Here is a 26,614-nt window from a genome sequence, read left to right as displayed (position 1 = left end):
CCAGCCACTCACCGTCTCCAGACATTTGGACAGGGATTCTACGGCCAACCTTGGTGAAGATTTGAATGAGAGGTAGAGCTGCATGTCATCCGCATATTGATGACACTGCACCCCAAACCTCCTGATGATAGCCCCCAGTGGCTTCACATAGATGTTAAATAGCATCGGGGAGAGGATGGAACCCTGTGGCACCCCACAAGTAAGTGGCCACAGGTCCGAAACCTCCTCTCCCAGTGCTGCCCTCTGGTACCTGCCGGAGAGGAAGGACCGGAACCACCGCAATACAGTGTCTCCAATGCCCAACCCCTCCAGGCGGTCCAGGAGGATACCGTGGTCAACGGTATCAAAAGCCGCTGAGAAGTCGAGGAGAACAAGGAAGGAGCATTCACCCCTATCCAGAGCCCTCCTCATATCATCCACCAAGGCGACCAAGGCCGTTTCTGTTCCATGCCCAGGCCTGAAGCCCGACTGAAATGTTCATTTTGAAGTACCCCCCCCCATAAATAAATAAATACACATACCTTCCTGTATTCAAGTGCTTTGGACTAGTGTAGTATTGTCTTGCCATATGCCTAACTGTTTTGGTAATATTACTGATCTGAGAGAAGTTGTATAGGGAAGGTCAGGAACACCCCTCACCCAGAGAGGTGCGAGGTCCAAAACCTTGTCTGAGGATATGCATAGCCCTTCAAATGCAGCTCCTAACTGGGACAGGGTAATAGACTGCCACTAGCTCCTATATGCTTTAACAGGCCTCTGAGGCATTGCCCAAGGAAGTACAGTTTGTGAGAACTTGCAAATACTTGTGTAAAAAGTAGGTGAGTAAACTTTAGGTGAGCTGTTTTCATTATATATGTCAAATTGACTGAGAAACCTTAAAGGAATGTGGTGGGTAGGCAAATATAGGCTTTCCTTATAGTTGTGACTCCTGATTGTATGGCCTTTTAAAGAGATTAGAGAAAACAGTTAGTTTAGTCTTTGATAAGGGGTTTTGAAAGGGCAAAAATGTTTTGTGGAAATGTTCTCAGCACCTTATAAGAATAAAAACCTATGCTAAAAGGTCAAGGAAAATACAGTTTGTGAGCCAATGAATGTTCTATGACCTTTCTTATGTACGTTTAACTTCCAAGAGATGCTTGCATGCTAGTTACTTGTGCAGGATATTCTCCTCTGTAAGTAAATATTACACCATGGCTTTGGCCCAGAGATTGTGGAATGCAGCAACAAGTTGTATGCCATGATCTCCACTACTCATCTTGGGTGTATACCGAATTGTTCTCTGCTGCCCCCTCCCCCCCTCCCGGTTTGGTGCTGTGAAAGCTCATACTGCCAGCCATCCCTTCGGCAGTGTATGGCCAATGTAAGGGAGGGAGGTGATTTTCACCAATTTCCCCTTCCCCCTCCAACTGTCTAAACATATGCTCCAGAGGATTGGGGAACCTTGCAGATTGGCATGAGACAGGTAGAGCCCATTGTAAACTAAATTGTTAATTGAAAATATCAATAGTTTTGTTCTGATGCCATTCTAAAACACAATAAAAATCTTGGAGAGACTTAGTTACATAATTGAGCATGGGCATGCATTCTTTGTCCTGTGTGAGCTCTCTCTCTCCCCCCCACCCCCATCCACCCCCAATACATGGTCAGTATTGACCATGGTGTGTGGCATTACATCTCTACTGCCTCTCACCCTTGTTCATGTTAACCACAATTAGCTTTGAGTTTGAAATCAGGCTTTGAAGTTCTTTGGAAAATCTCCTTAAAACAAACAGGACATTCTGCCTCTGTAGGCACACTAATAAGCACATGACCTCATGTTGATCTTATGGTTCTCTGGATGTATGTGGCTCTATCTATTATCTTGACACTGGCTACTGACTTCATTCTCTGTTGCACTGTAGCATGACCAAGAAATAGAAGCCCATGTAGGTAATGCATTTCTGCATAGGCATGTAGCCTAGGACAGTACTGCAAGCCACAGTGTTGATGCTGCAACTTCAGATAAGCATTGGGTGTTGGGGAAGAGACAGAGGAGAAGATCCTTATGCCTTTCTCATGACCCTACTTGGCAAGGCGCTTTAGCTACTGAGAGGAATGTGCTAGTCAATGTGAATGTGCCCAGTGAGCCCCTAAAGCCAACACTACTGTTGTAGCTGCTTTTGCTACCAACACAGTTGTGAGGAGAGGGAAAGAGCCTTTCCCTGCCTGCCTTATTTGGCAGTGGTGCTGCTTTCCATGTAGTGCAATGTGAGATGCATTTCCTGAAGTGCTGGTGAAAAGGATGCTCTGGGCTATGCCTCTCATGTTCTTGAGCAGTGCAAAATGGATTTCATTTAGACTTTAGGCCAGCATGCCTGCAAGGTGTTGGACTACAGTTCCCATCACCCCTGACCATTGGCCATGTTGGCTAGGGCTGATGGGAGTTTGAGTCCAATAGCATCTTGAAGACCACAGGTTCCCCACCCCTGCTCTAAGGTATAAAAAGGGAGAATGAGGGGAGAGAAGAAAAAGCTGACTTGAGGGTAAGGGGACATGACCCCAGAGGAGGGAGAAATGGAGGGAGCGCTGAAGGAACTGGATTGGTAAAAGGATGCCAAAGCATGGAAAAGAGGTAGAAGCCTTCCTCCTAACTTTGATAAAAGCTCATCCATATCCATTAAATCGACAAGTTGTGAGTTAGTTCAGAATAATGTAATTCTAGAGCATTACTAGAAAAATCCTCAGCATTTAGTTTCCTGGATAGCTTAAAGTTGTTGCTGAAGGTATTTGAAACTTCTACAAAGCTTTGAGAGAACAGATCTTTATAGAATGTGGATTATCTATTCCAAAGTATGCTTTTTGCTTCTATTTATTCTGTAGCACAGCCTTCCCTAATCTGGTGCCCTCCAGCTGTTTTGGTCTTCAACTCCCAGTAGCCACAGCCAGCATAGCAAATGGTCAGAAATCCTGGAGTTGTGGTCCAAAACATCTGGAGGGCACCAGGTTGGGGAAGACTGCTGTAGTGAAATATTTGTGGCCCTAGCAAGCAGATGAAGCATTATTTTTCATTATGTGTTTTTTGTTTTAATTTCTGATTTGGTCAGAATTACTTGGCCATCATTTGTTGAATATAATGTTTGCAACAATTGAAAAACATAGTTGTGTGCAAGTTATCTACATAGTCACCCTTGATATGGAGACTTCAAGGACTGGAAGGGGTTCAGCCATGAACCCCTTCATGATTCCTGGGAGATCTCAACTTCCATGCCGAGGCCGCTGTATCCGGGGTGGCTCAGGACTTCATGGCCACCATGACAACCATGGGGGCTGTCCCAACATGTCATCGGCCCAACGCATATAAAAGGACACACGCTTGATCTGGTTTTCTCGACTGGGCTGGAGGATGGTGATCTGAAAGTGGAGGAATTAACATCTGTCCCTTTGTCATGGACAGATCACTTCCTGCTGAGGTTTAGACTCCTGGCAGCCTTTCCCCTCTGCAAGGGTGGGGGACCTATTAAAATGGTCCGGCCCCGGAGATTAATGGATTCCGATGGATTCCAGAGGGCTCTGGGGGATTTTCCTGCTGGTATGGCTGGTGCTCCTGTCGAAGCCCAGGTCGCTCTGTGGAATGCAGAGATGACTCGGTCGGTTGACACGATCTCACCCAAGTGCCCTCTCCCTCTGAGCAGAGCCCAGCCAGCTTCTTGGTATACACCTGAGCTGAGGGCAATGAAGCAAGAGGGGAGACGGCTAGAACGCAGGTGGAGGAAAACTCGTGCTGAGTCTGACCGAACACAGGTAAGAGCCCATTATCGAGCCTACTCTGTGGTGGTGAGGGTGGCAAAGAGACAGTTCTTTTCCACCAGCATTGCATCTTCTCAGTGTTGTCCAGCGGAGATTTTCCGAGTGGTTCGCGGCCTGTTACATTCTGGGCCAGGGAGAGAGACGGTGGAACCCTCGGTAGCACGCTGTGACGAGTTTGCACGGCACTTTGAAGATAAAGTCGCTCAGATTCGTCATGAATTGGACACCACCATTAATGCCGTTCCATTGGTAGAGGTGTTCAGAGAACTGTCTAGCCCAGTTTTATTGGATGAGTTTCAGTTACTGAGTCCTGAGGATGCGGACAAGGTGCTTGGCCAAGTCCGATCGACCACTTGTGTGATGATTGACCCTTGCCATTCATGGCTTATTAAATCAAACAAGGAGGGGATGTCTGGCTGGGTCCAGGAGGTTGTAAATTCCTCCTTGAGAGAGGGAGTGGTGCCTGCTGCTTTAAAAGAGGCGGTAATTAGACCACTCCTGAAAAAGCCTAACCTGGACCCAGAGGATGTTAACAATTATAGACCAGTGGCCAACATCCCCTTCCTGGGCAAGGTGCTTGAGCGGGTGGTTGTAGGACAGCTCCAGGCACTGTTGAATGAAACGGATTATCTAGATCCATTTCAATCGGGCTTCAGGCCTGGTTTTGGAACGGAAACTGCCTTGGTCGCCCTGTGGGATGACCTCTGCCGGGAGAGGGACAGGGGGAGTGCGACCCTGTTGATTCTCCTGGACCTCTCAGCGGCTTTCGATACCATCGACCATGGTATCCTTCTGGATAGATTGTCTGGGTTGGGAGTTGGAGGCACTGCACTACAGTGGTTCCGCTCCTACTTGGATGGCCGATTCCAGAAGGTGGTGCTGGGGGATTATTGCTCTGTGCTATGGCAATTGTGCCATGGGGTGCCACAGGGCTCTATTTTATCCCCCGTGCTGTTTAACATCTACATGAAACCGCTGGGGGAGGTTATCCGGAGGTGTGGGCTGAGGTGCCATCAATATGCGGATGACACCCAGCTCTACCTCTCTTTCTTATCAAAACCAGGTGAGGCAGTGGCTGTTCTGAATCAGTGCCTGGGCACGGTAATGGACTGAATGAGGGCCAATAAACTGAAACTCAATCCAGACAAGACGGAGGTACTGTTAGTGGGTGGTTCGTCTGCCCAGCTAGGTGATATTCAACCTGTTCTGGAGGGGGTTGCACTCCCCCTAAAGAATCAGGTTCGTAGTTTGGGGGTGCTCTTGGATCCAGAACTGTCACTTGAAGCACAGGTGAACTCAGTGGCACGGAGCACTTTTTATCAGCTTAGTCTGGTATACCAACTACGCCCTTATCTGGACAGAGATAGCCTAGCTACAGTTATCCATGCTCTGATAACTTCTCGTCTGGATCACTGCAATGCGTTATACGTGGGGCTGCCTTTGAAAATGGTCCGGAAACTTCAGCTGGTCCAAAATAGGGCAGCAAGATTGTTAACAGGGACTGGCCTGCGAGCTCATATTACGCCAGTACTTTTCCAGCTGCACTGGCTGCCAGTCCATTTCCAGGCCAGATTCAAAGTGCTGGTGTTAACATTCAAAGCCCTTAACGGCTTGGGGCCAGGTTACCTGAAGAATTGCCTCCTCCCATATGTGCCTGCCTGGACCTTAAGATCATCATCAGTGGCCCTTCTCCGTGAGCCCCTGCCAAAGGAAGTGAGGCGGGTGGCTACTAGGAGGAGGGTTTTTTCTGCTGTGGCACCCCGGCTCTGGAATGAGCTCCTTAGTGTTCGCCTGGCACCTACATTGTATTCCTTTCAGCGCCAGGTGAAGACCTTTTTATTTTCCCAGGCATTTTAGCATTTTAGCTTTCTAAATTTTTAGCTTTGCTGTTTTAAATCTGTATTTTAAACTCCTGCACTGCTGCTAGGTTTTATTGTGGTTGTATTGTTATATTGTGGTTTTAATGTTCTATATATTTTAAATTGTTTTGTTGTGTGCTGTTTGGTTTTCATTTTTGTGAACTGCCCAGAGAGCTTCGGCTGTTGGGCGGCATAGAAATGAAATGAATGAATGAATGAATAAATAAATAAACCAATGCTTTGCTTAGAACTCTCACCAGAGAATTCTGATGTCTATAATTTTCCCTTGTCATCTGATGATCCTTAATGGATAATGTAGATTATTTTTGACTGCCTTCTGTTTAAGCAGCTCTTAGCATTGTGCATTTGCTTTTTAAATAGATGTTTGATTTCTTTTGTAAGTGAGTTTTATTTATACATATTGTTTATATTTATGGGTGAGAATACCCTATGGTATATCATTCTCCTTAATCTGTAGGTGAGACACTAAAGGTTCAGTCATTCCACATTCTGGGCCAGTTTGCACAATCATTACCAAAAGCCCCAGTGGCTTGTTTAAGCTGTGGTGCGTGCGATTTGCATAATCACCTGCCTGGCCGTAGCTTGTTGTGTGACAAGGCTTGTCTGATGGGGAAACAACCCTCAAATAATCCAACAACAGCCCATGGGTTAGCGGACAATGATCATGCGAACCAAGTTACTATAAAGGAATTATCTGATCTGTGTACACATATAGTAATTCTTGGGAAGCAATGAGTACAAGAATAAGAAAAATGAAAATATGTGTTCCTTGTCCTTAATAGTTCAGCTATTTATACTAGCAACTGTGAGCGTGCAGCTACTGTATTAATAAAGGGAAGAAAACTTTTTAACAGTGAGAAAAGCCTGAAGAGAGGGGCCCATCAAAGTATACTATACTTTATATTCCTTGTACATATTAGTCATCTGTCATAACTTTAGAACACAAATATTCATAGTTAAACTTCTTCTGATGCTGGCTATTAACTGCTAAAATGATATTTTACTAGTGATTACTTTTTTAATTAAGCCCATGTATTAGCTATAAAGCCACTTGAGTGCATTGTAAATAAAATGCTGTAATAATGAAGTGCTTTAATTACAATCCCTAAAGTATGCATAGTACTCCGTAAATTTTTTATTTAAATTCTTAACATGTTCTATTTTTTTCTGAAAGGCAGTTTGAATCAAACCATAAAGCCTAGAGCTTTAGCCTTTAAAGTCATTTGAGCAAATTCCATGGCTGTTCTCCCAGTTAGTGAGTTTTCATGGCATTTGTAGCAAGCTAATTGCTTCTGCTAATAAATAATCTAAAATCAATGCTGACAGCAGTTAATTGGCACAGAGACTTTATTCTGTAAAGCACTTGGCTAACGACCTTCTTTAAATTAATAGCATTAAGTGCTATGAGGAAATAAATCTGAGGAATTGCCTGTCATTTGCTTGTCATGTCTAATAACTTCCAATAATGATGGCTGATAGATTTTTGCACATTCTATTATTGAAGTTGGTGCATGTAATTATTCTCCTCATTATATGTAAACAATTAGCAATATTTGGTGTTTCCTTGCAATAAAGCTGTTGAGCACAACTAGTGCTTTGGAGGTTAGAAACGATTTTTTAAAGCTAGATTTCATTTCCACTGAATGCAATGACAGTAGTGTGTGTGTGTGTGTGCGTGTGTGTGCGCGCGCGCGTGCGCAGTTATTCAAAGATTTCTTTATCTTAATTTGTGCCATTAAAGAAAAACATTGAAATTAATAATTGAAAGTGGCCTATCTTGACCAATAACCCCTTTTTATTTTTAGCTTGAAGAAGTAATGGAAAAAGAAACTTACAAGGCTGCTAAGCTAATCCTTGAAAGATTTGATCCAGAAGCCAAGAAGGCAAAGGTAGGATCTGATCTCTGTACTAATTTACTACAAAGCATACCATAGAGCAAAACACTTTGTAATATTATTATAATTGACAGGATGTTGAACCGCCATCTGCTGGAGCATCTGCAGTTCCAAGACCTGGCCAAGGTAATAGCTCTGTAAAACTGCTGCTTTTCATGAGGAAATTTGTATTTACACCATTTAATTTTTGTTCCAAGACGCTTCAAGTATTTAAGAATGTAGGTCCATCAGGAATGGGATTCTGTTCCTAAACACGAATTTAATTTGTGAGAGATGATGGAGAGAGTATAATATTAAGTAGTGGGCCAGTTACTTGGCAGGTTAGGACAATGTTTTCCCCTCAGCCAATTCATAGAGATCAGCCTCCCTTTGTGGCGAATGAAAGGGGTGTGGTGGAAGAAGGTGGATGATTGCTCCCCTAATCCCCAGGAGGCATGGAAGATCAATGGAGATGGTGGGCAGAAGTATCTAGAGGCTGCTGGCTTGCTTGGCCCCAGATCTCAAAATGAAGCAACCTCACAGCAGCAACAAATCTTTCTACTCACCTAGCAACTACACTGCAAGCAAAAGGACTAGTGGAAGCTCTCTCTATCAGTCCTTTTTTTGAAAGACACTGCCACCACCCCTGACCGGGCAGAGTGTTCTGTGCCTGTTCTCTCCAAAGAGAGATGGTGGGTACAAGGGCTCCAAGTTTTACCTGGGGGTGGAAAGAGCAGGAGACCTAGCCCCCCTAAGATACCCGCAGCAGGTGGTAAGCACTAATATATCTGACCAGCCATGGCCTCCAAACAGAGTTCAGAGGCATCCATGTATTGGTGGTGGTGACTGCTAATAGGGCATGACTGCTTTGCTACATGATATTGATTATGATGCTGTCAAAATTTGGTTCCAGAACACAATGAGTGTGTCTATAAGATCTGGGTTTTTTCCTCTGAATAAAAACTTTGGAATGGTGGATTATTATCAATAGTAGTTCTCCTGATCTGTCAAGTCCTTTATATTTTTTCTTTTTTCTTTGTCAGCTGCTGTGATTAGTCTTTCTGTTTTACTTTGTTCCTTGTTTTGTGAGGGTGAGGCTGATTGAGAGAGACTGGAGAGCAATGTAGAAATGAAATGAATATTTTTCCAAAGACACACAGCACTTCTGCAACACATCTGAAGATTTTGTTGGCTTTGTCAACATATGTAAGGGGTGTGCGCGCGCATATTTTATTTGAGGGATGGACTATGTGATAGTTTGCAACTGTGTCAGATCTGCGCCTATGTTCAAGCTATGCCACGTGTGAGGACTGGCCAGGAGACAATGAAACTGATTTTGCCACAAAAGGAATTGTTTTCATTCTACCCACCATCACTGGACCAGAAACACAAAGATGTGGGTGGGGAACCTTGGAACCTCATAAAAAACTTATCCCACAGGAATCAGAAAGCAAAAAGTGAAACACTAGGGATTACAAATCAGGAAAATTATGAACAACAACAATAACAAAGAATAAAAATACATACAGTGGCAGATGCACATTGAAAAGACCCAAAGTATGCATAATCAGCAAGGATTCGTATACTGAAGGTTCCTGAATTGTAGAACTGAAATGAAGTACCAGGTTTTTATAAAAGAAGATATTAGGGGTGGGCGTGGGCCAAGGGTAGAGAAGGTATCTCATCGTTAATATTTACTTCCAGCACAGTGTATATGTTAATATGCATGGCTCCTATACATCTCTGGCAAAAGAAAGGGGCCATAGCTGTTGTGTAGTACTTTGAGTCTGGAAGACCTTCAGGAATAGAGGACTGTATCATCCCTGTTACTCTGTGTCAGCCTTCCCCAGCCTGGTGCCTTCTAGATATTTTGGACTTCCATCAGCCTCAGTCACATGGTCAGTGTTCAGGAATGCTGGGAGTTGTGGTCCCAAACATCTGGAGGGTTTCAGGTTGGGCAGAGGTGTTCTGCATGCTCTTGCATTTGATTGCTCAGATAATATTCTTAGAGGCCACAATAGGACAGTGAAAAGGAGCTCCTTCTAAAGTGTGTAGAGATGAAGTTGCTTAGCTGAGACCAGCAGTTTGAATTGGGCCCTAAGGATATAAACCTAGATAAACCCCTGGGACATTGGTAGCTGTTACAATCTGCAATGGAGACATTTTCTTCAAAGATGGCCCCACCTGCGTTACAGTAGTCAAGCCTTGAAGGTTACAATACCATGAATGATGAAACTGGGTCCAAATCCGAGAGTAGATCAGTCTTTCCAGCAGAGAACTTTTATATACAGTAATTGTACCCCCAAGATTATGAATTTGAATGACTGAGTGACAAGTCTGCACATAATCTTCAGGCTGGAGTCTGCCAAACAATCATTATCTTGGCCTTGTCTTAATTCTCTTTCCATTGGGTCACTCCTATCTGTTCCCCAGTCACAACCAGCAAAAATGACAGGATCAAGGTCAGATCTGTGCAGCACCATCGGCATATTGATGGCACCTTAAGGCCTACTTCAGTACTCATTATCTATGGGAAAGTCCCACAGAGTTGAAGGCAGTTTTATGTATGTGAGAAGGATTTAATGAGACTCCAATTCCCTTTGGGCTTGAGTCACTCTTATGGCACACAACTCATTACTAACTAGGTGTCTGTTCTTTTTGCACATACTTGGGAGCTGCTGTTCCAACTCTTTCCAACAGAAGTCTAGTCATAAACCAGTAAAAGTGGTGCACACACCATCCCAGTGTTCATTTTTCCTATTGTAAAAGGCAATTAAATCTTCAGTAAATTGTAATGTGATATAAAGGAACTAACGTTATGTGGAACTTGCATAAATCACTGAGTAGCCTGAAAACCACAGGAGAATTGCTGTGTCTTCCATAGCATTTTGAGTATTGTGCGATAATGCTTGAAAAAATAATTAGTGGCTCCAAGGTCATTTTATTTATGTTTAATATACGTTAATTTGTTGACATTGTAATATAGATTAACTGAACCTGTATGCTAGTTAAAGAATGCTCAGAGAGACTGTTAGAAAGTTGCTTTATTTATGCTATTCAGATGAGAGCCTTTTCTGAATAAGGTTAAAAATCAAGACGGTAAGATTAAAATACAAAAACATGTCTGTTTGTGAATTCAAATGTACTCTTCCACTATTTTTGCCATGTAGCCTTTGTTAAAGATGTTTCTAATCTTGATTAGCTTAAAATATTGCCAGATCTTGAGCCATTTGGTGCATTATACATTAAATTCGGCATTTGACTGTTCTGTCAGAACTTCGTCATCGGACCCCAGTGCGAGGGAACGTGTCTCCACCTATCCCAGTTACACCCAAACAGGGATCTCCAAAAATGTCAAGTCCAGTGCCACCATCTCCTGGCTTGCAGAGAGAGATTTCGGCACCTGGTGGACCTCCGGAGAGAACTCTTACATCAGCCTCACAGCCAAACATGATGCCAAGACATCCTGGATCCCGTGCTACTTCAATGCCTGGAATGGGTAAACAGAGTACTTAATAATGTTTACAGTTTATATTGTTTTCTCTGGTTACCAATAAAACAGGCCATTTTCAGACAGTATGGAAATGGCATTTTGTTTGGAAATAGAAGAGCAGTTATCTGATTAAGCAGGAGTTCCATATTCAATTAGCCATAACTCTTTACAGCTGGCACCTTATGATACTGAAACCTATTGCCTGAGCTCATTTAACTGTTATGGCTTCTTTGTTTAAATGGCAATAAAACTTTGCAGTATTCTGTAGTCAACAATATAGCATACCTTTTTATGTTCTTGGTTTAAGCAAGCTCTAGACTTATATAAATCAGGTACATAAGAAAACACTTTCAGAATACAGTCATGTTTTTTTACAGAGCCTGGGACATATTTTTAACTTGCATTGTGACATTTATTTAAATGTTTATTCTAAGCAGAAAAAAGTTAATGCTGAAAAGATTAAAACATAAAATACTCAATAACCAAAGAGGTTTTTCCTATTAGGCAGCAGAACTTTCTGAAGTAGTTTTCTAATAAACGGGGTTTAGGATCAATTATCATCTTGTCTGAAAAATTTTACTTCTCCGTCTGCATCAGCTAAAAACTGCTAGCTAAACTCAGAGACCTTTTAAAACATGTTGTTGGACTCAAGTTCCCATCAGTCATAGGCAGCATGGCCAATTGTCAGGGATAATGGAAGCTGTAGTACAACTACTTCCGGAGGACCACAGGTTCCCCACCCAGGTTTTTAAGCTCCTTTTATTACCAGATTGATTTCCTGTTTTGTGGATGTATTTTTCAGTTGTGGGGGTAAAAGTCTTTAGTGAGTGCTGATACCTCCCTCTTGTTTCTCAGTGGCTCCATTTCTGTCAGCACTCACCACTGAGTTTGCTAGGAGAGGGAGTAATCTGTCAGCTGCCCTAACATTAGATGATATTTAGATTTATATAAAAGGTCACCCTCTACCATATGCAGGGTGTGAAGAAGGTCTGAATAGGAACAAACTATATCTCTGTTTCTGTGCTGGGCCCATACTACTGTTCTAGAAATACTCAGTCATGCATGGTAAGCAGAGACCCTCCTGTGTGTCACTTGGCAAGTGTTCAGCAGCCTGCTCTTCCCAAGTACACCATACTCATTGAGAGTCCTTGCTAGAAATAGCTTGTACTCCAAGGGCCTCAGGAAATGCAGGCTATGAGATGCTTGCAAGTGAAGTGTAAGAGGGCCTCAGTTTACCTTGAGTGCCCAACACAGCAGGATTCTCAGGGGAAGCGATGACTGATATGGAATCTTTTAATAACCTGCTGCCAGTGTACTGTAGGGGCTGGATTATGGCCACTGTTTCATATTGAACTTCTGACCACATGGTGCAGTTGGGTTCAGTACTCTCTGACAAAGGTGAGGTCTATTAACATTTAGGGAAGGAAAATTAATATCCCACATTTTGAGGCAAGGAATAGACATATGCTTCATTCTCCAATTTTAAAAAATCAAAATCCATCTATTAATGGCAATTCATTATGTATGTTAAGTCTTACTGGTAAATGTGGCCATTTTTAACCTTATCAAGTGTTAATTAGAAAGCACGTGTTCTCTGTTAACTCAGTTCTATAGCATGCTGTTAAAAAGGTCCTTCATGACAATACTGGAGGCTGTAGTTGGCATAGGAATTAGTGACCCTCACTGTGTTATTTCAAGTGTAACTTATGTATGGTAGACATTATAAATAGCACGATACAATATAAAAATCAAGTTTCTTCATGTGCAGATTTCTTCCTATCTTGTGAGAAACAGCAGTCGAAGGGCATATGAGTGCACTTAATTATCTTTAAACTAGAAAAGATAATTCATTTTTTCATTACATTATACTTTGTGGAGGAGAATCAATTTAACATGTATTACCACAGAGTGTCCATATGTCTAAAAATTAATAACCAGCAGGTAGCTGAGAGTTTGCCAGGCTTTGCAGAAATGGCCAGTCTGCCCACAATGATTGCTTTTGATGTTCATATTAATTACTGTTGTCCGTATCAGCATGAGGAATAAGATGCATGGTTTGAGAGTTGGTTAGTGTGCCAAGAAACTGGAGAGATTCTTGTGGCGCGTGATCTCGCGTTTCAGGCTTCTATAAGGCAGCACTTCACCTTTGCTGCTTCAAACTGAGATTGTATCCAAAATGTGCACGTTGAATAATACTGAAAATATTCATCTCCAACAGTAATTTTTGTTCTATTTTGGTCAGTTACGTTCCAGTCCTAGACGTATTAAAGTCATTGCTGTTGTCTTGCATTGATCTGTGCAAAATGCTTATAAAGTGCCTTCTCATCCAATATGTCTAATAATTCTGATAGAAATGAAGGCTTAATGAAGCTCTGTCCAGGTGTTCCTTAACTGGGTAGGCTAGATATGGAAGGAGGGGGGCATGCACTACCCACTCGTCTGTTTCCTGTATACGTAGAGGGTGATGTTCTGCAAAGAAGATTTCCTCTTTCTGTGGAGGCTCTCCACACAATCTAGAATGCTGGAAAATCAGTGTTCCAGATCAAAATCAGTGTTGTAGGCATGCTGGCTGGGGTATGCTGGGAGTTGTAGTCCTACACATATGGAGGGTGCCAGGTTGGGGAAGGCTGCGATAAAGTAAGGGCATTCACTTAAGGATGCTATTGTAGAATTTCAGCTAAACTTGTCACAGGGAATCCCATTGTCTGGAGTGAGAAGCAGGTTTTCTGTGAGATTGCAACCTGTGTACTTCATCCACAAAATTCAATGGGAGCTACTGAGAGCTAAGCCAGTCTCTGTCATGATAACCCCTCCCTGAACTTGGGACTGATTCACATACAGTAATTCTATATGCATGTTTGTCCCTTGATGATTACAGCATCCACTGATGACTTGCATGTGTAACTGGGCCATCACAGATGTAATGCCACAGGTAAAATGTCCATATTGCCTCCAGTCAGTTCACATGGCCATCAAGGGTACAAAAATAAAATGAGGTACATATATAAGTCAACTTTCCTTAGATCTAAGCAGGAAGTTTAAAAATTGGTATATGTATGCTATTTGTGAAATTTGGTTTTCTAGCAGAATATAGTAGCTTTTTTAAAAAAAGGAAGCTATGTTAAAAGAGCAAGCTTCTGTCTTATGGATGTGAACAAAAGCTGAAGACATGTCTCCCCGTCCAATCCGTAATCTTGATTTTTCTCTTTATCCTTTCTTGCACTTTCATACTGTAACTTCTTGTAACATATGAGGAATGCCTAAATGTGTCAATTTAGCTCTGATTTAGTTAATTCTGTTTGAACGTTTTGGATCACAGAATTTGTTTTACTTGAATATTTGGGATTGTATGGTATCTACATTTCCACCATCTTTTAAATCAAAGGAAAGAACTGTATTGAGGAAACTTACTAAAAACGGTTTTTCATTTGCTGTTAAAACAGCAGGATTTCCTCCCACCAGCAGGAACACTTGCTGAGTGGAGTTTCAGTCAAGATGCTCCAGCCAGTGTGTGAGGGGGAGCAGTCTTTACCAATTCTCCACAACTCCTGTAGCACCCAGTGCCACCTCCCATGCTTTTCTAGAGGGCCCCCCAACCCTCAGGAGGAGATTTTGGGGGTGGGATACGGGACTGCACAAGGAGGAGGGAATCGGCACAGATTGTCTCCTACCCTCTTCTGCCAGTGGAAATTCTTACTGGATCAGAAGCCTTCTTTGGGCGGAAGACAGATTCTGAATCCAACCCAATAGCTTTTGATTGTCTCAGTAGGGTGAGCCACCAAATCCTGGGTTGTATCTTGTAATATGTTAAGTGTCTAATATTCCAGTAGCTTGGGCCATCCAGAGAGCATATGCATGAGGAAAAGCTGAGAGGACATAGTTAATTTGAAGGAAAGAAGCTTTAGGGGGATGTCACAGCATTAAAATACATGAAAGGTTGCTGTAAAGCAGCAGTCAAGGGAGGCAGAATCTTCCAATGCAGTCTTCAGTAGAGATGAGGGAGACATTTGTTCAGTACACATTTCAGTGCAAACTTACCAAATTGGCACCTCCCAAACTGAAGCAAGAACAGGAATGCAGTTTGCCACCAAAATCAAAGTTTGTGATTTAGTTCACAAAACAGCACAGCAATAATGTGGTGTCTATCTCAAATATACAAAATGTGTATATTTTTTACAATGTGCACTAAAATGCATATATGTGCAAAAATGCACAGAAAAGCACAATTCAGTGGGGAAAATGCGTATATTTGCAGAATTGCGAACAAAACATACATTTTTTTAAAAGCATAACAAAAATGTGGATATTACAAATGTGCATGAAAATGTGTACACATTTTAATGCAAACTTGGAGGAATTCACAATCTGATGCAGAATCAGGATGGAACAAACTTAGTATTGAAAAAATGAGAACCTGAGTGAAATTGAGCTTGACAGATTCCCCAATCCATGGTCTTTACAAAAGGTAACACTTTCCCTGTTATTTTTCTTATTTTTCTTTAGCAAAAACCAGAGGTATGGGATTAAATCTGACAGTGGGGTTGAAGTGCACAGAAATATGAAGTTACCTCTAAAATACGTTTAGGGTCACTTTATTGTATTTTGTGTCCTTCATATTGACTGGAAGTAAATGTCTTTATTCCTGGTTAAGGTATATAGTCAGTAGATTAAATTGATAGAAATGTTTGTCTTCCAGGTCTTCATCCTCCAGGACCTCCGTTGGCAAGACCTATTCTTCCTCGAGAGAGGGGAGCATTAGATAGAATTGTGGAATATTTAGTTGGAGATGGTCCACAGAACAGGTGAAATGTCACTTTTTATACTAAATGAATTCCAAAGTCATACCACTGAGTTGCTTCTCAAGTTACCTTCGCAATCTTTGCCCACACTACTTGGGTAATATCAGAAACCCAGCAACAGATTGAAGGAGCCCACACTGTCACATTTGCTCTTGGTAGCATTCCAGAATCTACAACAAGTAATGAAGGTATTGATCTGGTTCATACGTAACTGTGGCAAATCGTGGGTTTTAATTAATTTTAATTAATTTAATTAACTAACCTACAATTTGCCATGGTGTGTTCCACAGCCTTTTAAAATATTCAACCCAAGATCTGGCTGATTGAGGGTTGCTATATGAAGTCCGAACCTGGACATGATTAACCCATAATTAACCTATAAAGAACTCACAGTTAACCTAATTGCTGATTGTAGGTTCAACCCTAATTGCTGATTGTAGGGGGTTGAATATTCAAAATGGCCACGGAATGCACCTGGCACACACTGCAATTACATGCAAACAGACCTAGTGTGAGAATGGGCCCTTACAGTACTGTCAGATACAGGTCAGCTCAAGAGTCAGTCTCACTGAATTCAGTGGGTCTTATTCTTAGGAAAGTGAGTATAGAATTGTAGCCTTAGCTTATCTTTCAAATAACCTATATATTCTGGTTTTGTGTCTGTCATTGTTCTGAGAATCTTTACCACAAATGTTAATAGGTTGGCTATCCTTTGTGCCTTTCAGTCTGTTGTTAAAGCCAGATCTATAAATGGTTGGTGTATTTTGACAGTTGTTTATAGCCTTTTTTCAACCGCTCTGCCTTGTTAGCATCCATTAATTGTTCTTTGAATCATACTAAACCAACTTTATCTAGTTGTATCTTGAATGGAGGAGTAAACACCAAATTGCTAAAAATGTGAGGTCTGTAGCGGTTGAGTCACCATATCATTAAAAATAGATCATGATTTGAGATTTGCAATAAAGTGATATGTGTATGAACATCACTTTACAGTAGGGCTATAGTTAGATGCGTGCACAAACAGATTAAACACATGGAGGTGGGGGAAGTGAAGCCTGCCCCCCCCTCTTCCATGGATGTTGTGCCAGCCATGCTGTGAGGCAGGTTGTGCAACATGAAAGACATGATTTCACACACACGCACCCTTGTGCATTTAGATACACATGGAGTTAAATGTGTGTAAAGGGCTCACATAATTCTTGTTCTGAATTTTAATGCCCGCTTACTGGTGTGCAAATCTGCTGAAGTGATCCAGTAGCGTGACTACATTAATACCAAAATGTATGTATTTGTTATTAATACTGAGATGTATTAATTTATTATTACATTTTTGTCCTGCCTTTCCACCAAAAATGGCTCTCAAGGCAGCTAACAATAATGCCCTCTCCCACATCCTCACCAAGCATGCCTCCAATGCTTGTGGGACTGAAAGAAGGGCCTCCCTGGTAGATCTTAAAACCCCGGCAGGCTCATATGGCTAAACCAATCTTTTTACCTATGATCTCCTTCTTTAGATATGCACTTATATGCCAACAGTGTTTCTCGCATAATGGAATGGCTTTGAAGGAGGAGTTTGAATATATTGGTAAGAATAAATATATATATTCTACTGCTTGAATAGTCATTTGTTCCCAGAAGTGCACACTGGCATTTTCATAATGTAAAATATTGGTTCTTGCATTATGATTAAAAACTTGGCTCTGGGTTGCATTGTGTCCTAAGAGTGCTTAAGCCTGTTAAAATAAATAGGCTTGAATGCATTTAGCAATCTGTTGGATTCTAGCCTTATTTAGCAAACTTAATATTTTATGGTGTTCATTTGTTGTGTATCTTTAGAATGTATTCTAAAGTTTTTTGATGTCCTGGTCAGTGAACATGTGTGCAGAATTAGACTGTAGAAATAAGCTGCTTTCTGTGTATGCTTTTAAGACTGCTCTTGGCTATGAATTGTACCCTAAAAGGTTTTATTTCTAGGTCCTCACTTTATCAGAACTTGAACAAAATTTGCTTTAACAGGAAAATCTGTGGGAGACATCAGAGATAGAGTGGGAACAAACTCCGGGGGCTATTCTTTAGTTTTATGGCTGACAATAACTTAAGACAGATACAGCTCTTCATTGAACACAGATGTTTACTTTGACTCCTCTTGGCAAACAAAAATCAGTTTGCAAGTAATGTGAGATAAATTATCCCAGACACTTGCTCTTTTCTGTTCCACTTGGGTATGTCCTCCCATTTGCTCTTAGCCTTGTGAAAATATTCAGCACAGTAACCAGTGCATTGAATGTGTAGTTGTATTATCAAGGCACTAATCCTTTTGCTGAAATACACCCGCAACCCCTGGACTACACATGTGTGGTCAAAGTTTGGCTTAAGCCCTCTTGAATAGATTTTTCCCCTTCAGCTAAATTGATCTAGTTTCATTAGGCAATGATAGTCATACTATGCATAGCTATAACAGAATGTTTATATTGGATAGTAGCCTAAATTTTATAGGCATTTGCCTTTAAGTTGTGACACTTGGGTTTGGGTTGGGTTTTTTTTTGCTTTTTCTGGAAGTATATAGTGTAGTGCTTCCAAACATTTTTTCTTACCAGATATCTAAAGCTTGCATTTACATATGGGACCCTGGTTGCATGCAGATTTTAACATTTAGTCATGTCAATGGCTATAATCCTTAAATATGTCTGTCCAAAATCCATATGTATAGATAATGTCCCCCTCCTCCCCAACTGTACATTCACATCCTCACACATGGGTCTAAATTGCCTGTAAGACTGGGTGTGTATGCTATCTGCTATGCAAGTGAGGGTCTTGCAGACTTCACACACTGACATTAGGTTGGTCAGGCAGAGAGGAATTTTTTATGAACACTTTCTTATTTTATGAATATTTCAAATGGTGTGCATAGCTTTTAAAAATATCTGATCAGTTGTCGAATGAGCTTTTATAAGACCAATGCAAAACAGTGAGTAAGTCGCCAAAATATCAGTCTGTTTGTGTAGGCTTACATAAAAGTATGGGATGCAAGTTTATTTTATTTTATATTTATTTATTTGCTTGCTTGCTTGCTTGCTTACTAAATTTCTGTACCATCCACTAGCTGAAGCTCTCTGGATGGTTCACATCATTCACTTTTCTGCATAGCCTACCAATAGTTGAAAAATATTTAAAGATTGATCAATGCATTTGTCCTGCAAAAGAGACAGATCTGAGTTACAGCCAGCCTTTCAGAAATGTTTTCAGACATGTTTATGTTTTCAGCCATTGTTTCTCTGTCCCAGCATGCTAAGTGTAATGTGATAGCTGCAGCACCTATCAGTGACTAATTCATTCAGTCTCTGATCTCCATATTGAGACTGGCTCTAAACTGCATATCTCAGGGCCACAACAGCAGGCCTAACCCCCACCCCAGTTTTTGCAATCCAGCCTGATGAACTGTTCTGGAGGACTTGAATGCTTCCAGTCTTTTGTGGCACTTTGGTTGGTCCTAATAAAGGTATATGTTGTTGTTGTTGTTATTCGGGGTTGGACTCAATGGTCTTATAAGCCCCTTCCAACCCTCCTATTCTATGATTACCCTACAGTGGATTTTGGATTTTTTTCCGTATGGACAAGCGTGACTATCTTAGTTTTTCCACCTTGTCCTGCAAAGCAGTTTTTACTCCCTAAGACCAGGGTTTTCAAACCCTGGAGAGCATGCTCAGGTAGAATTGCCACCTCTTTTTCCCCCTAGACTTGGAGTCTTGGCAGAGCAATCTGCATAAAATTTGGGGACTGAGGTAACTGAGGGAAATGCAACAAGGGTGACCTACAGGGACCAGCTGATATTTGTTGCTGCCAGAAGGAGCCATGAAGATTCATGGCCAAGGGTGAGGCCTCTGAGCCCAGCCACCTGTCCTCTTCACCTCAGCCCAGCCACCTGTCCTGTCCACCAACACCCTTTTAGTGTTGTGTGTAGGCCCCAAAACAGCCCTTGCCCTCACTAGCACTCCTATTTCTGTGTTTCCTTTTGAATGCAAGGCAGGGAGGGGAAGCTCTTTACAACTTCTAGATTTAAAGACCACAAAATGCAAGTTAAGTTTTGGCTACAGCAGTTGATACACTTCTGCCTGCCTGTAGCTCGTGGTAGGGGGAAGAGAAGAAAAGTGGAGAGGACTACTGATAAAACAACCTTGAATAATTATTTGCTCCAATATATATAGTTGGTTCTCTACAACAGTGGACTACATGCATACACCTGTGCTGACAAGCTAAACAGATAGCTAGTGAATGTGGAGTGGATAGCACAGTAAGTTCACCAGTAAGGCCCCAAATTCAGAAAGTTTGGGAAATGCTACCTGAAGATATGTTTGTCTTCCCAAATTTTTCGTATACGATGTATTAACGTAAAAGAGAAGAAGATTTGCATAAAGCTTTGAACAGCAGAATTTAATTTTTGTGAACCGCCCAGAGAGCTTCGGCTATTGGGCGGTATAGAAATGGAATGAATGAATGAATGAATGAATGAATAAATAAATAAGTCTTTTGAAAATAATGTAGCAGCAGTTTCAAATCTGAGTAGAGACGTTCCTGCTGAAGAAAAGCAGCTCTACTTTTTGTTGTTCCCATTTGAGGGCTTCAGGAAAATTACAGTGAACAGCTCATGATGGGGAATTCTGACTTTCCAAGTACTGGAAAATATCTTTTTAATACTCAAGTCTTACATTCACTGCAGTATTTGCACATTGAGGCTCAATATTCAGAAAGCTTACTGAACATACTTGTGTAAACCTTTCTGCAGCATTTAGATGTGCCTACTGCTTTTTCCTGAATCCTGCAAGAAAAACCAGACCACAAGCTCCACGGCTTCCAGATTTCAGTGCTGAAAAGAAGCAGCCTACAGAGATACAGAGCATGACTGAACTTTTGCAGTCAGAGGAGGAGAAATTACAAGAGAATCAAATGGTTGAAGGTATGTATAAATCCTCTACATCAGGGAGGAGGAACCTGTGGCCTTTCAGATATTGTTGGATTCTTAACTCTCATCAGCCCCAGCCATGATAGCCAATGGTCAGGCATGATGGGTGATGTACGCTAGCTACATCTGGAGAGCCAGTTTTCCCACACTCTGCTCTGTGTTTTGCCAAAAATGTAATTATGGCAGTGTAATATAGTGATTTGAAGGACTTGCTATTTCCTTGCAGTGCTAATTATTAAAGCTTGCCAATCTATGTCAAAATATATGATACAACATTTATTGTTCATAGCTAAAGGCAAGTGCATTAGTATGGGGGAAAGCTCTTTTCATCTTAATTTCCTCAAAATAGTATCTTTTGGTCAACCTATGATATATTTTGCCTTGTTTGTTCTTGAAAACTTGCTGTTAAGGATTTGCTTTAACTACAGGAGAATCTGAACTCATAACACTTTTTGTTTGTAAAATGAATTCTTCCCATGCTATCTAGCAAGATTATTTTTTCCTTAAATTTTGTTTCTTTACAAAGCTCTGGTTCTTCTACTGATTTAAAAATATATAAATATTAGAATTTACACTATAATTAAGGGATATGGGTCCCTGACTAGTGAAATTTCATTGTTTTCAGCAGGTCATTGGGTTGAAGTCGGGTTGAAGTTCCTGCCTTTGTTCATTAAGTTGGTTTTGCTATTTTCCCCAGGGCAGGAAAATCTAGTAAAGCTGACTTGTTTAAAAATGGGGAGTTCAAAGACAAATTGTCAACTTTAATTTAACAAACTTCCTTTTGAGATGTTTTATAGGCTAAAAATACAGTAAGTATCTTGTGTTCAGCTAACAAGAAAATGCAGCATTCTAAGTGTATCATATAGAATGCAACTTAAATTTCTTTAAGAGCAATTAACGGTACGAAGTGAAGTTATATGTAGAGCATCTAAATTTAGAAGTTTCTTTAGAATTTACTTAGAGAAGATCATATCATTAAGGGCTCTTAGATGAAGAAATGTGACAGGCTACAGGAAGTAATACTGTTGGTCAAAAAACCCCTTTGTAATGTTTTTTTATCATGTTGACTCAGTTTTGACTGGTATCAGTTTTCCTTTTGCATGTGAAAGAGCAGTTTAATTTTTCTTATTTATATCTCACCATTCTGCGTGGTAGCAGGCATCCGAGGCAGCTAGCAACAATAAAATAAAATGTAATGAGCATAAGATGCAGTAACAATAAAATAATAAAATCTAAAACTAACCACTGAACAATAAAAAGTAGATAAAAATAATTAACAACTTTTACCAGCATCAGCAGTACTAATGGGAATTAAACATAGCAACCTGCAACTATCATTCTTCCCTACAAAAGGAAGGCCTAAAGTTGCCTTAATATTTTTCCCAGGATAGTTTAATAGCACTGATAGTGTATTAGATCTTTTGTAGCTTAAAACAGTGGTATAATCACACATTACCTATCTAACTGAACATCATTCCAGGATTTATTGCTGCTGCTACATATGCAATATTTTCACTTATAATATTTAGCTCCAACTCCATAGGCTCTCTCTGAACTGTAATTATTGTTGCACACTACTGTGGGTCCTATTTTTTGAAAGCTTTGTGTCTCCCACCTAATGTGAGTGTTGGTGCTTTCCAGTGGTACAGGACTTGATACTATTCAAGTCACTGGGAGCAGTTCTAAGTCCATTCTTTTGCATTATTTTGGGAAAGTGGGTTGGCACTGAAATCTGCTGAGAGGTTTCTTCAGCTAATGGGCAGGAATTTCCCCAGCCAATATACATACTGTGGGATGGAATGGTGATGACATGGCAGTGGCTAATAGCATTTGGAATGAGATCGTATCGTTAAGGAATGGTAACTGCCTCTCCTTACCCAGTGAAAGCTCAAGAGTAATCACATATCAAAAAGCTAGGACAGTTGGTTGTAGCAGGTTAAAGTATGTCATAATACAACAGGGGTGCACAACCTTTTGGCCCTGAAGGTCACATCTGGTGTCATTGAATGCATGCATGTGCGCAAACACGAGATCACTGGATGGAGAGGCTACTTCGGGGTTGCTGAGGGAGGGGGAAACTAAAGACTTCTCCCTCCCCGCACCTCCAATAGCAGTGCTGCTTCAGCACCACCATTTGCGGCACCAAAGCAGCAATGTCAGCTGCAGTGAGAAGATGAGGCTATAGTCTTCTCCCCCTCCTAGTAACTCCAACTTGTACTGCTGCTTCCACACCACTGTTACCTGTCCAAGCTTTATGTGCCTGCAGCATGGCAAATATACTCATAGATGAAAGGAGGCATCTGTGCAAAGTGTCGGTTCTGACACTGCTTTACACATTCTTGAAGTGTGGAATTGTGCGTTTACTAGAGATGCATTGAAGATTTCCCCCCTTGAGTTAGAGAAGGAGGATTACAAAGAGTTGTGCCTAATGGGTGTCACTCTGCTGACAGAAGGTTCTTTGATACAGCAGAGACTTCAATCAGCAGAATGAGCAGGGAGGTGATTTTCAGCAATCACCCCTTCTCCCTGGCAGCTCCCTGTACCCACCCTTCATACCCACCTTTGAAGCAGATTTGGGAGGGATATTAATCAAAGTCACCTTCTTCCACTTACAAATTATCAGTTGGAACAAAGGCCATTCTGCCACTAGAGGAACACCAATTGAATATAATCCATCATGCCATAGGTATATAATGGATCTCAGGACCAAATGTAAAGATCTTTGATAACTTTTTTTTTGGCTAGAGCAAAATGATCACAATGTTTGAATGGAAACAGGGACAGTGTAGTTAGTGTATTTTAAACTTTAAATATACTCTCACTTTCAACTGGTGTGTCTACTTGAAAGAAGGTTTAATTTGCATGTATAAATGGTTGTAGTCTGGTAGAAAAACATGCATTTTTGGAATTATTACACTGCTTGCTGTAGATTGCTCGGAAGTGGCATTGAAGGTAGCTAAATGCAATTACTGTGCCTCGGAAGCAAAGTGAGTTTAAAAAGTTGTGGACAAGGATGGTGAACTTGGAGAGTTCTGAAGTGAGGAGAAATGTCTTCTGATACTTGAAGTTGTGAGGTGGGAAAGGAGAGTTGAGATGAAAGGTGATTTCCCTAGAACTGGACTAGGTGAAGGGGAATACAGGTAGAATACAAGCACAGCGGCCAAGCAGTAGTTGGGGGCAGCTGCAGCAAGAGCTTACGCCAGCTAAGCTGGCTCCTGCTCCAGTTAAGGATTATAATTGTCCTTACCTTAAGCACAATGTCAGTTATATTTCTGTCCTACAGTCTTAACACGTTATCACTGAGGATTCTTTTCTAAACCTCAGTTAAAAATTCAGTGACGTTATCCTTCAGTGAAGTTATTTAGTATTGATTTCAAAGGCGATTGTGTTATAGGAGACCTCTGTAAACAGGGAACTGAGGGGGGAAAAACAAAATCAAATTTCAAAGTTTGTTAATGGATAGAACCCGATAACTCTACCGGAATTAATCATATGATCAGTGTAATAAAATTTTGGATGTCTTGCAGAACTTTTAGAAGAAGCTACCCCACTTACTGAGGCAGACCAAGAAAAAGACAGTGCTTTGACTGCTGAAGAACACAGTGAGGAGGTAGTTGGAACCATTGAGAGAGAGCCGCCAACAACTGAAACCAAAACTGCAGTGACAAACTCCGAGTCTGTTGTTCCTGCTGACCAAAAAGAAGTACCTCTAGCAGGCAAATAAGTGCCTAATTGTTTTTAGCTATATTCTTTCAGTTGTTACATTTTCAGGTGGGTTGCTTTCCAAAGCTAATTACATCTTCACTCTCATGAGCTCAGACTGCCACTTCCACTGTATGTTAAAGCTATGTGTACTACGAGGTATTGTGTTGCAAGAGTATATGGGTTTGTTTGGTGATCTGTAGCACTTCAGAATATGCAAGTTAGCTGAAGTTTAACCTAAGCACAGGTATCCTTACTTTTTGTTTTGCATACTTAAAAAAATGTAAACATGAATAACAGAGTATTTTCCATACGAGTGATCTAAAATATAGTATTATTTGCTCATTGAACAAACAATGCTGTAAATGACTCGAAAGATGTGTAATTAATTCTTGGGTTAGCAGACTTTTAGGAGAGTTTTTTTTTTGGTAATTAGCTATTGAAATAAATTGAATGAACTTTAAATATCTAGATGTTTACAGGAGAAAAGGTGCTTAGGTGTTTACCATAAGCAGTACGAAAGTGTCATTAGAACTAAATCTTAGTCACTCCTAATCCCTTTTTTTTCCTTGGGAAGGAATGCAGTTAAAGGGGACAGTCCAAAGTATGAAATCTTCTTTTGGATCTGTATGCAGAGCAGATGGGCTAAAGGCATGTGAATTAGAAAACTAGTTTGTGTTTACATGAAGCGTAGGAATATCTGCACTTGATTGTACTTGAATACCTGTACAATAATGACTATATAAGTGAATTTTGTGTATTTTGTTAAAGGAAAATAAAGACTATGTAGCATTAAGCGTTTTGCATGTTCTCATGATTGCCTGAAAGCTTGGACTTCTTTTTAGCGAAACTGTTTTTATTGTGTGAAAACTCTTGAAGGTAAAGCCAGGATGTTCTACCTTTGGGTAGAACAGCAGAAGTACATTCCACATTCATGCTCATGTTGCTGTCGTCAGATAACTATTTGATTTATCTGTTTTATTGGATTATTACTTTGGCACTACAGCAAACCTTTCAAGCTTGGTGATCTAAAGCTGCATATCGGAATAATTTTCTCAGATATTCATAATGCCTGAGTACTGGCCCAGTGCATCACCAAATTTAATTATAAACATGTGCCCAGAGAATGGTCTTGGGGCATAACACAATCAACAAAATCATCTACCTAGAAATAGATCTCTTATTCTCTTAGGGCAGGAGTTCAGAACCTTGGGTCTGGGGGCCAAATCTAACCCACTTGTGCTCCCTATGTGGACCCCCCCTTACCCTGACCCCATCCCCTTTCCCCCTACCACCTGTCATTGGTGCTTTTTGTGCAGCCCCCCCCCCCCCCCGCTTCTATAAGGGTGAAATGCCTCTCCTAAGGCTTCGTTACTGGCACTAAGCATGTTAAGCTAAAGTATCCTGGTATTTTTGACCGCACCTCTTTTGCCTTCAGCCCCACCCACCACTAGAATGTGGCCCCCAAGAGCTTTTTCGAAATCGAATTTGGCCCTTATGCTGAAGGAGGTTCAACACCCCTGCCTTACCAGCTATGTGCAATATATGAGTGACAGGATTCAACATTATCAGCAATTCATCCCCTCACTTTTGGTCTAGGGCCTCCAGTCAGGACTGTACCTTTCTGTTCAAGATTTGTTGTTCATCCCTCTTTGTAGCATGATGCTTTCCAGACTTTCTCTTCCTATGCTGATCCTGAGAGCACCAAAGGAGTGCTGCTGGGGTGTGTGTGTGTGTGTGTGTGTGTGAGTGAGAGAGAGAGAGAGAGAGAGAATTCCTTCCATCTGTACCATCAACAAAAGCATTCCTTACAAAGCTCTGCTCTGCTCTGCTCAGCTGCCAAGGGTAAGGCTGGCTCGTGTTGCATATTATTACATGTTACAGACTGCATTTAGAAGTCATCAGTTTTGAACAATCTACATAATGCTTCTGCTCAGTATAAATCATCCCAAAGAAACTACAGATGTTTTAAAAGTTTCATGTATTTACCAAAAATAAAACCCAGTCGGGTTTGTGCAACCCAGGGAAAGTAGGGCACAGTTGAAGATAGCAGTATAATTGGCTTGATGAGCATAATAAAAAATATCCCCATAAAATAGAGGGGAAAGTGATTGTCTTGG

At 41.1% G+C, this 26,614-nt stretch overlaps 1 protein-coding gene across 7 annotated transcripts in view; it reads left to right on the top strand.

The window, feature by feature from the left end:
• The window catches only part of LNPK (lunapark, ER junction formation factor), a 63,815-nt gene extending 38,520 nt beyond the window's left edge, over positions 1-25,295 (top strand). For 5 of the 7 annotated variants that reach the window (XM_084813574.1, XM_084813549.1, XM_084813567.1 and 2 more), the window contains exons 7-13: positions 7,472-7,555; positions 7,636-7,687; positions 10,815-11,039; positions 15,730-15,835; positions 17,347-17,417; positions 20,616-20,786; positions 24,320-25,295. In XM_084813574.1, the coding sequence (XP_084669700.1) occupies positions 7,472-7,555; positions 7,636-7,687; positions 10,815-11,039; positions 15,730-15,835; positions 17,347-17,417; positions 20,616-20,786; positions 24,320-24,516 (906 nt within the window). In that variant the 3' untranslated portion in view covers positions 24,517-25,295. The remainder of the gene's footprint in view (positions 1-7,471; positions 7,556-7,635; positions 7,688-10,814; positions 11,040-15,729; positions 15,836-17,346; positions 17,418-20,615; positions 20,787-24,319) is intronic. The other 2 variants (XM_084813593.1, XM_084813584.1) reach the window with 1 other exon arrangement.
• Positions 25,296-26,614: the final 1,319 nt, after the last annotated feature.

The sequence above is a fragment of the Heloderma suspectum genome, chromosome 1 (assembly GCF_057233095.1).
Source record: "Heloderma suspectum isolate Gila_16-S chromosome 1, 16-S_ref, whole genome shotgun sequence".
In the NCBI taxonomy this organism is placed as follows: Eukaryota; Metazoa; Chordata; class Lepidosauria; order Squamata; family Helodermatidae; genus Heloderma; species Heloderma suspectum.
This window is presented reverse-complemented; position numbering and strand designations above follow the sequence as displayed.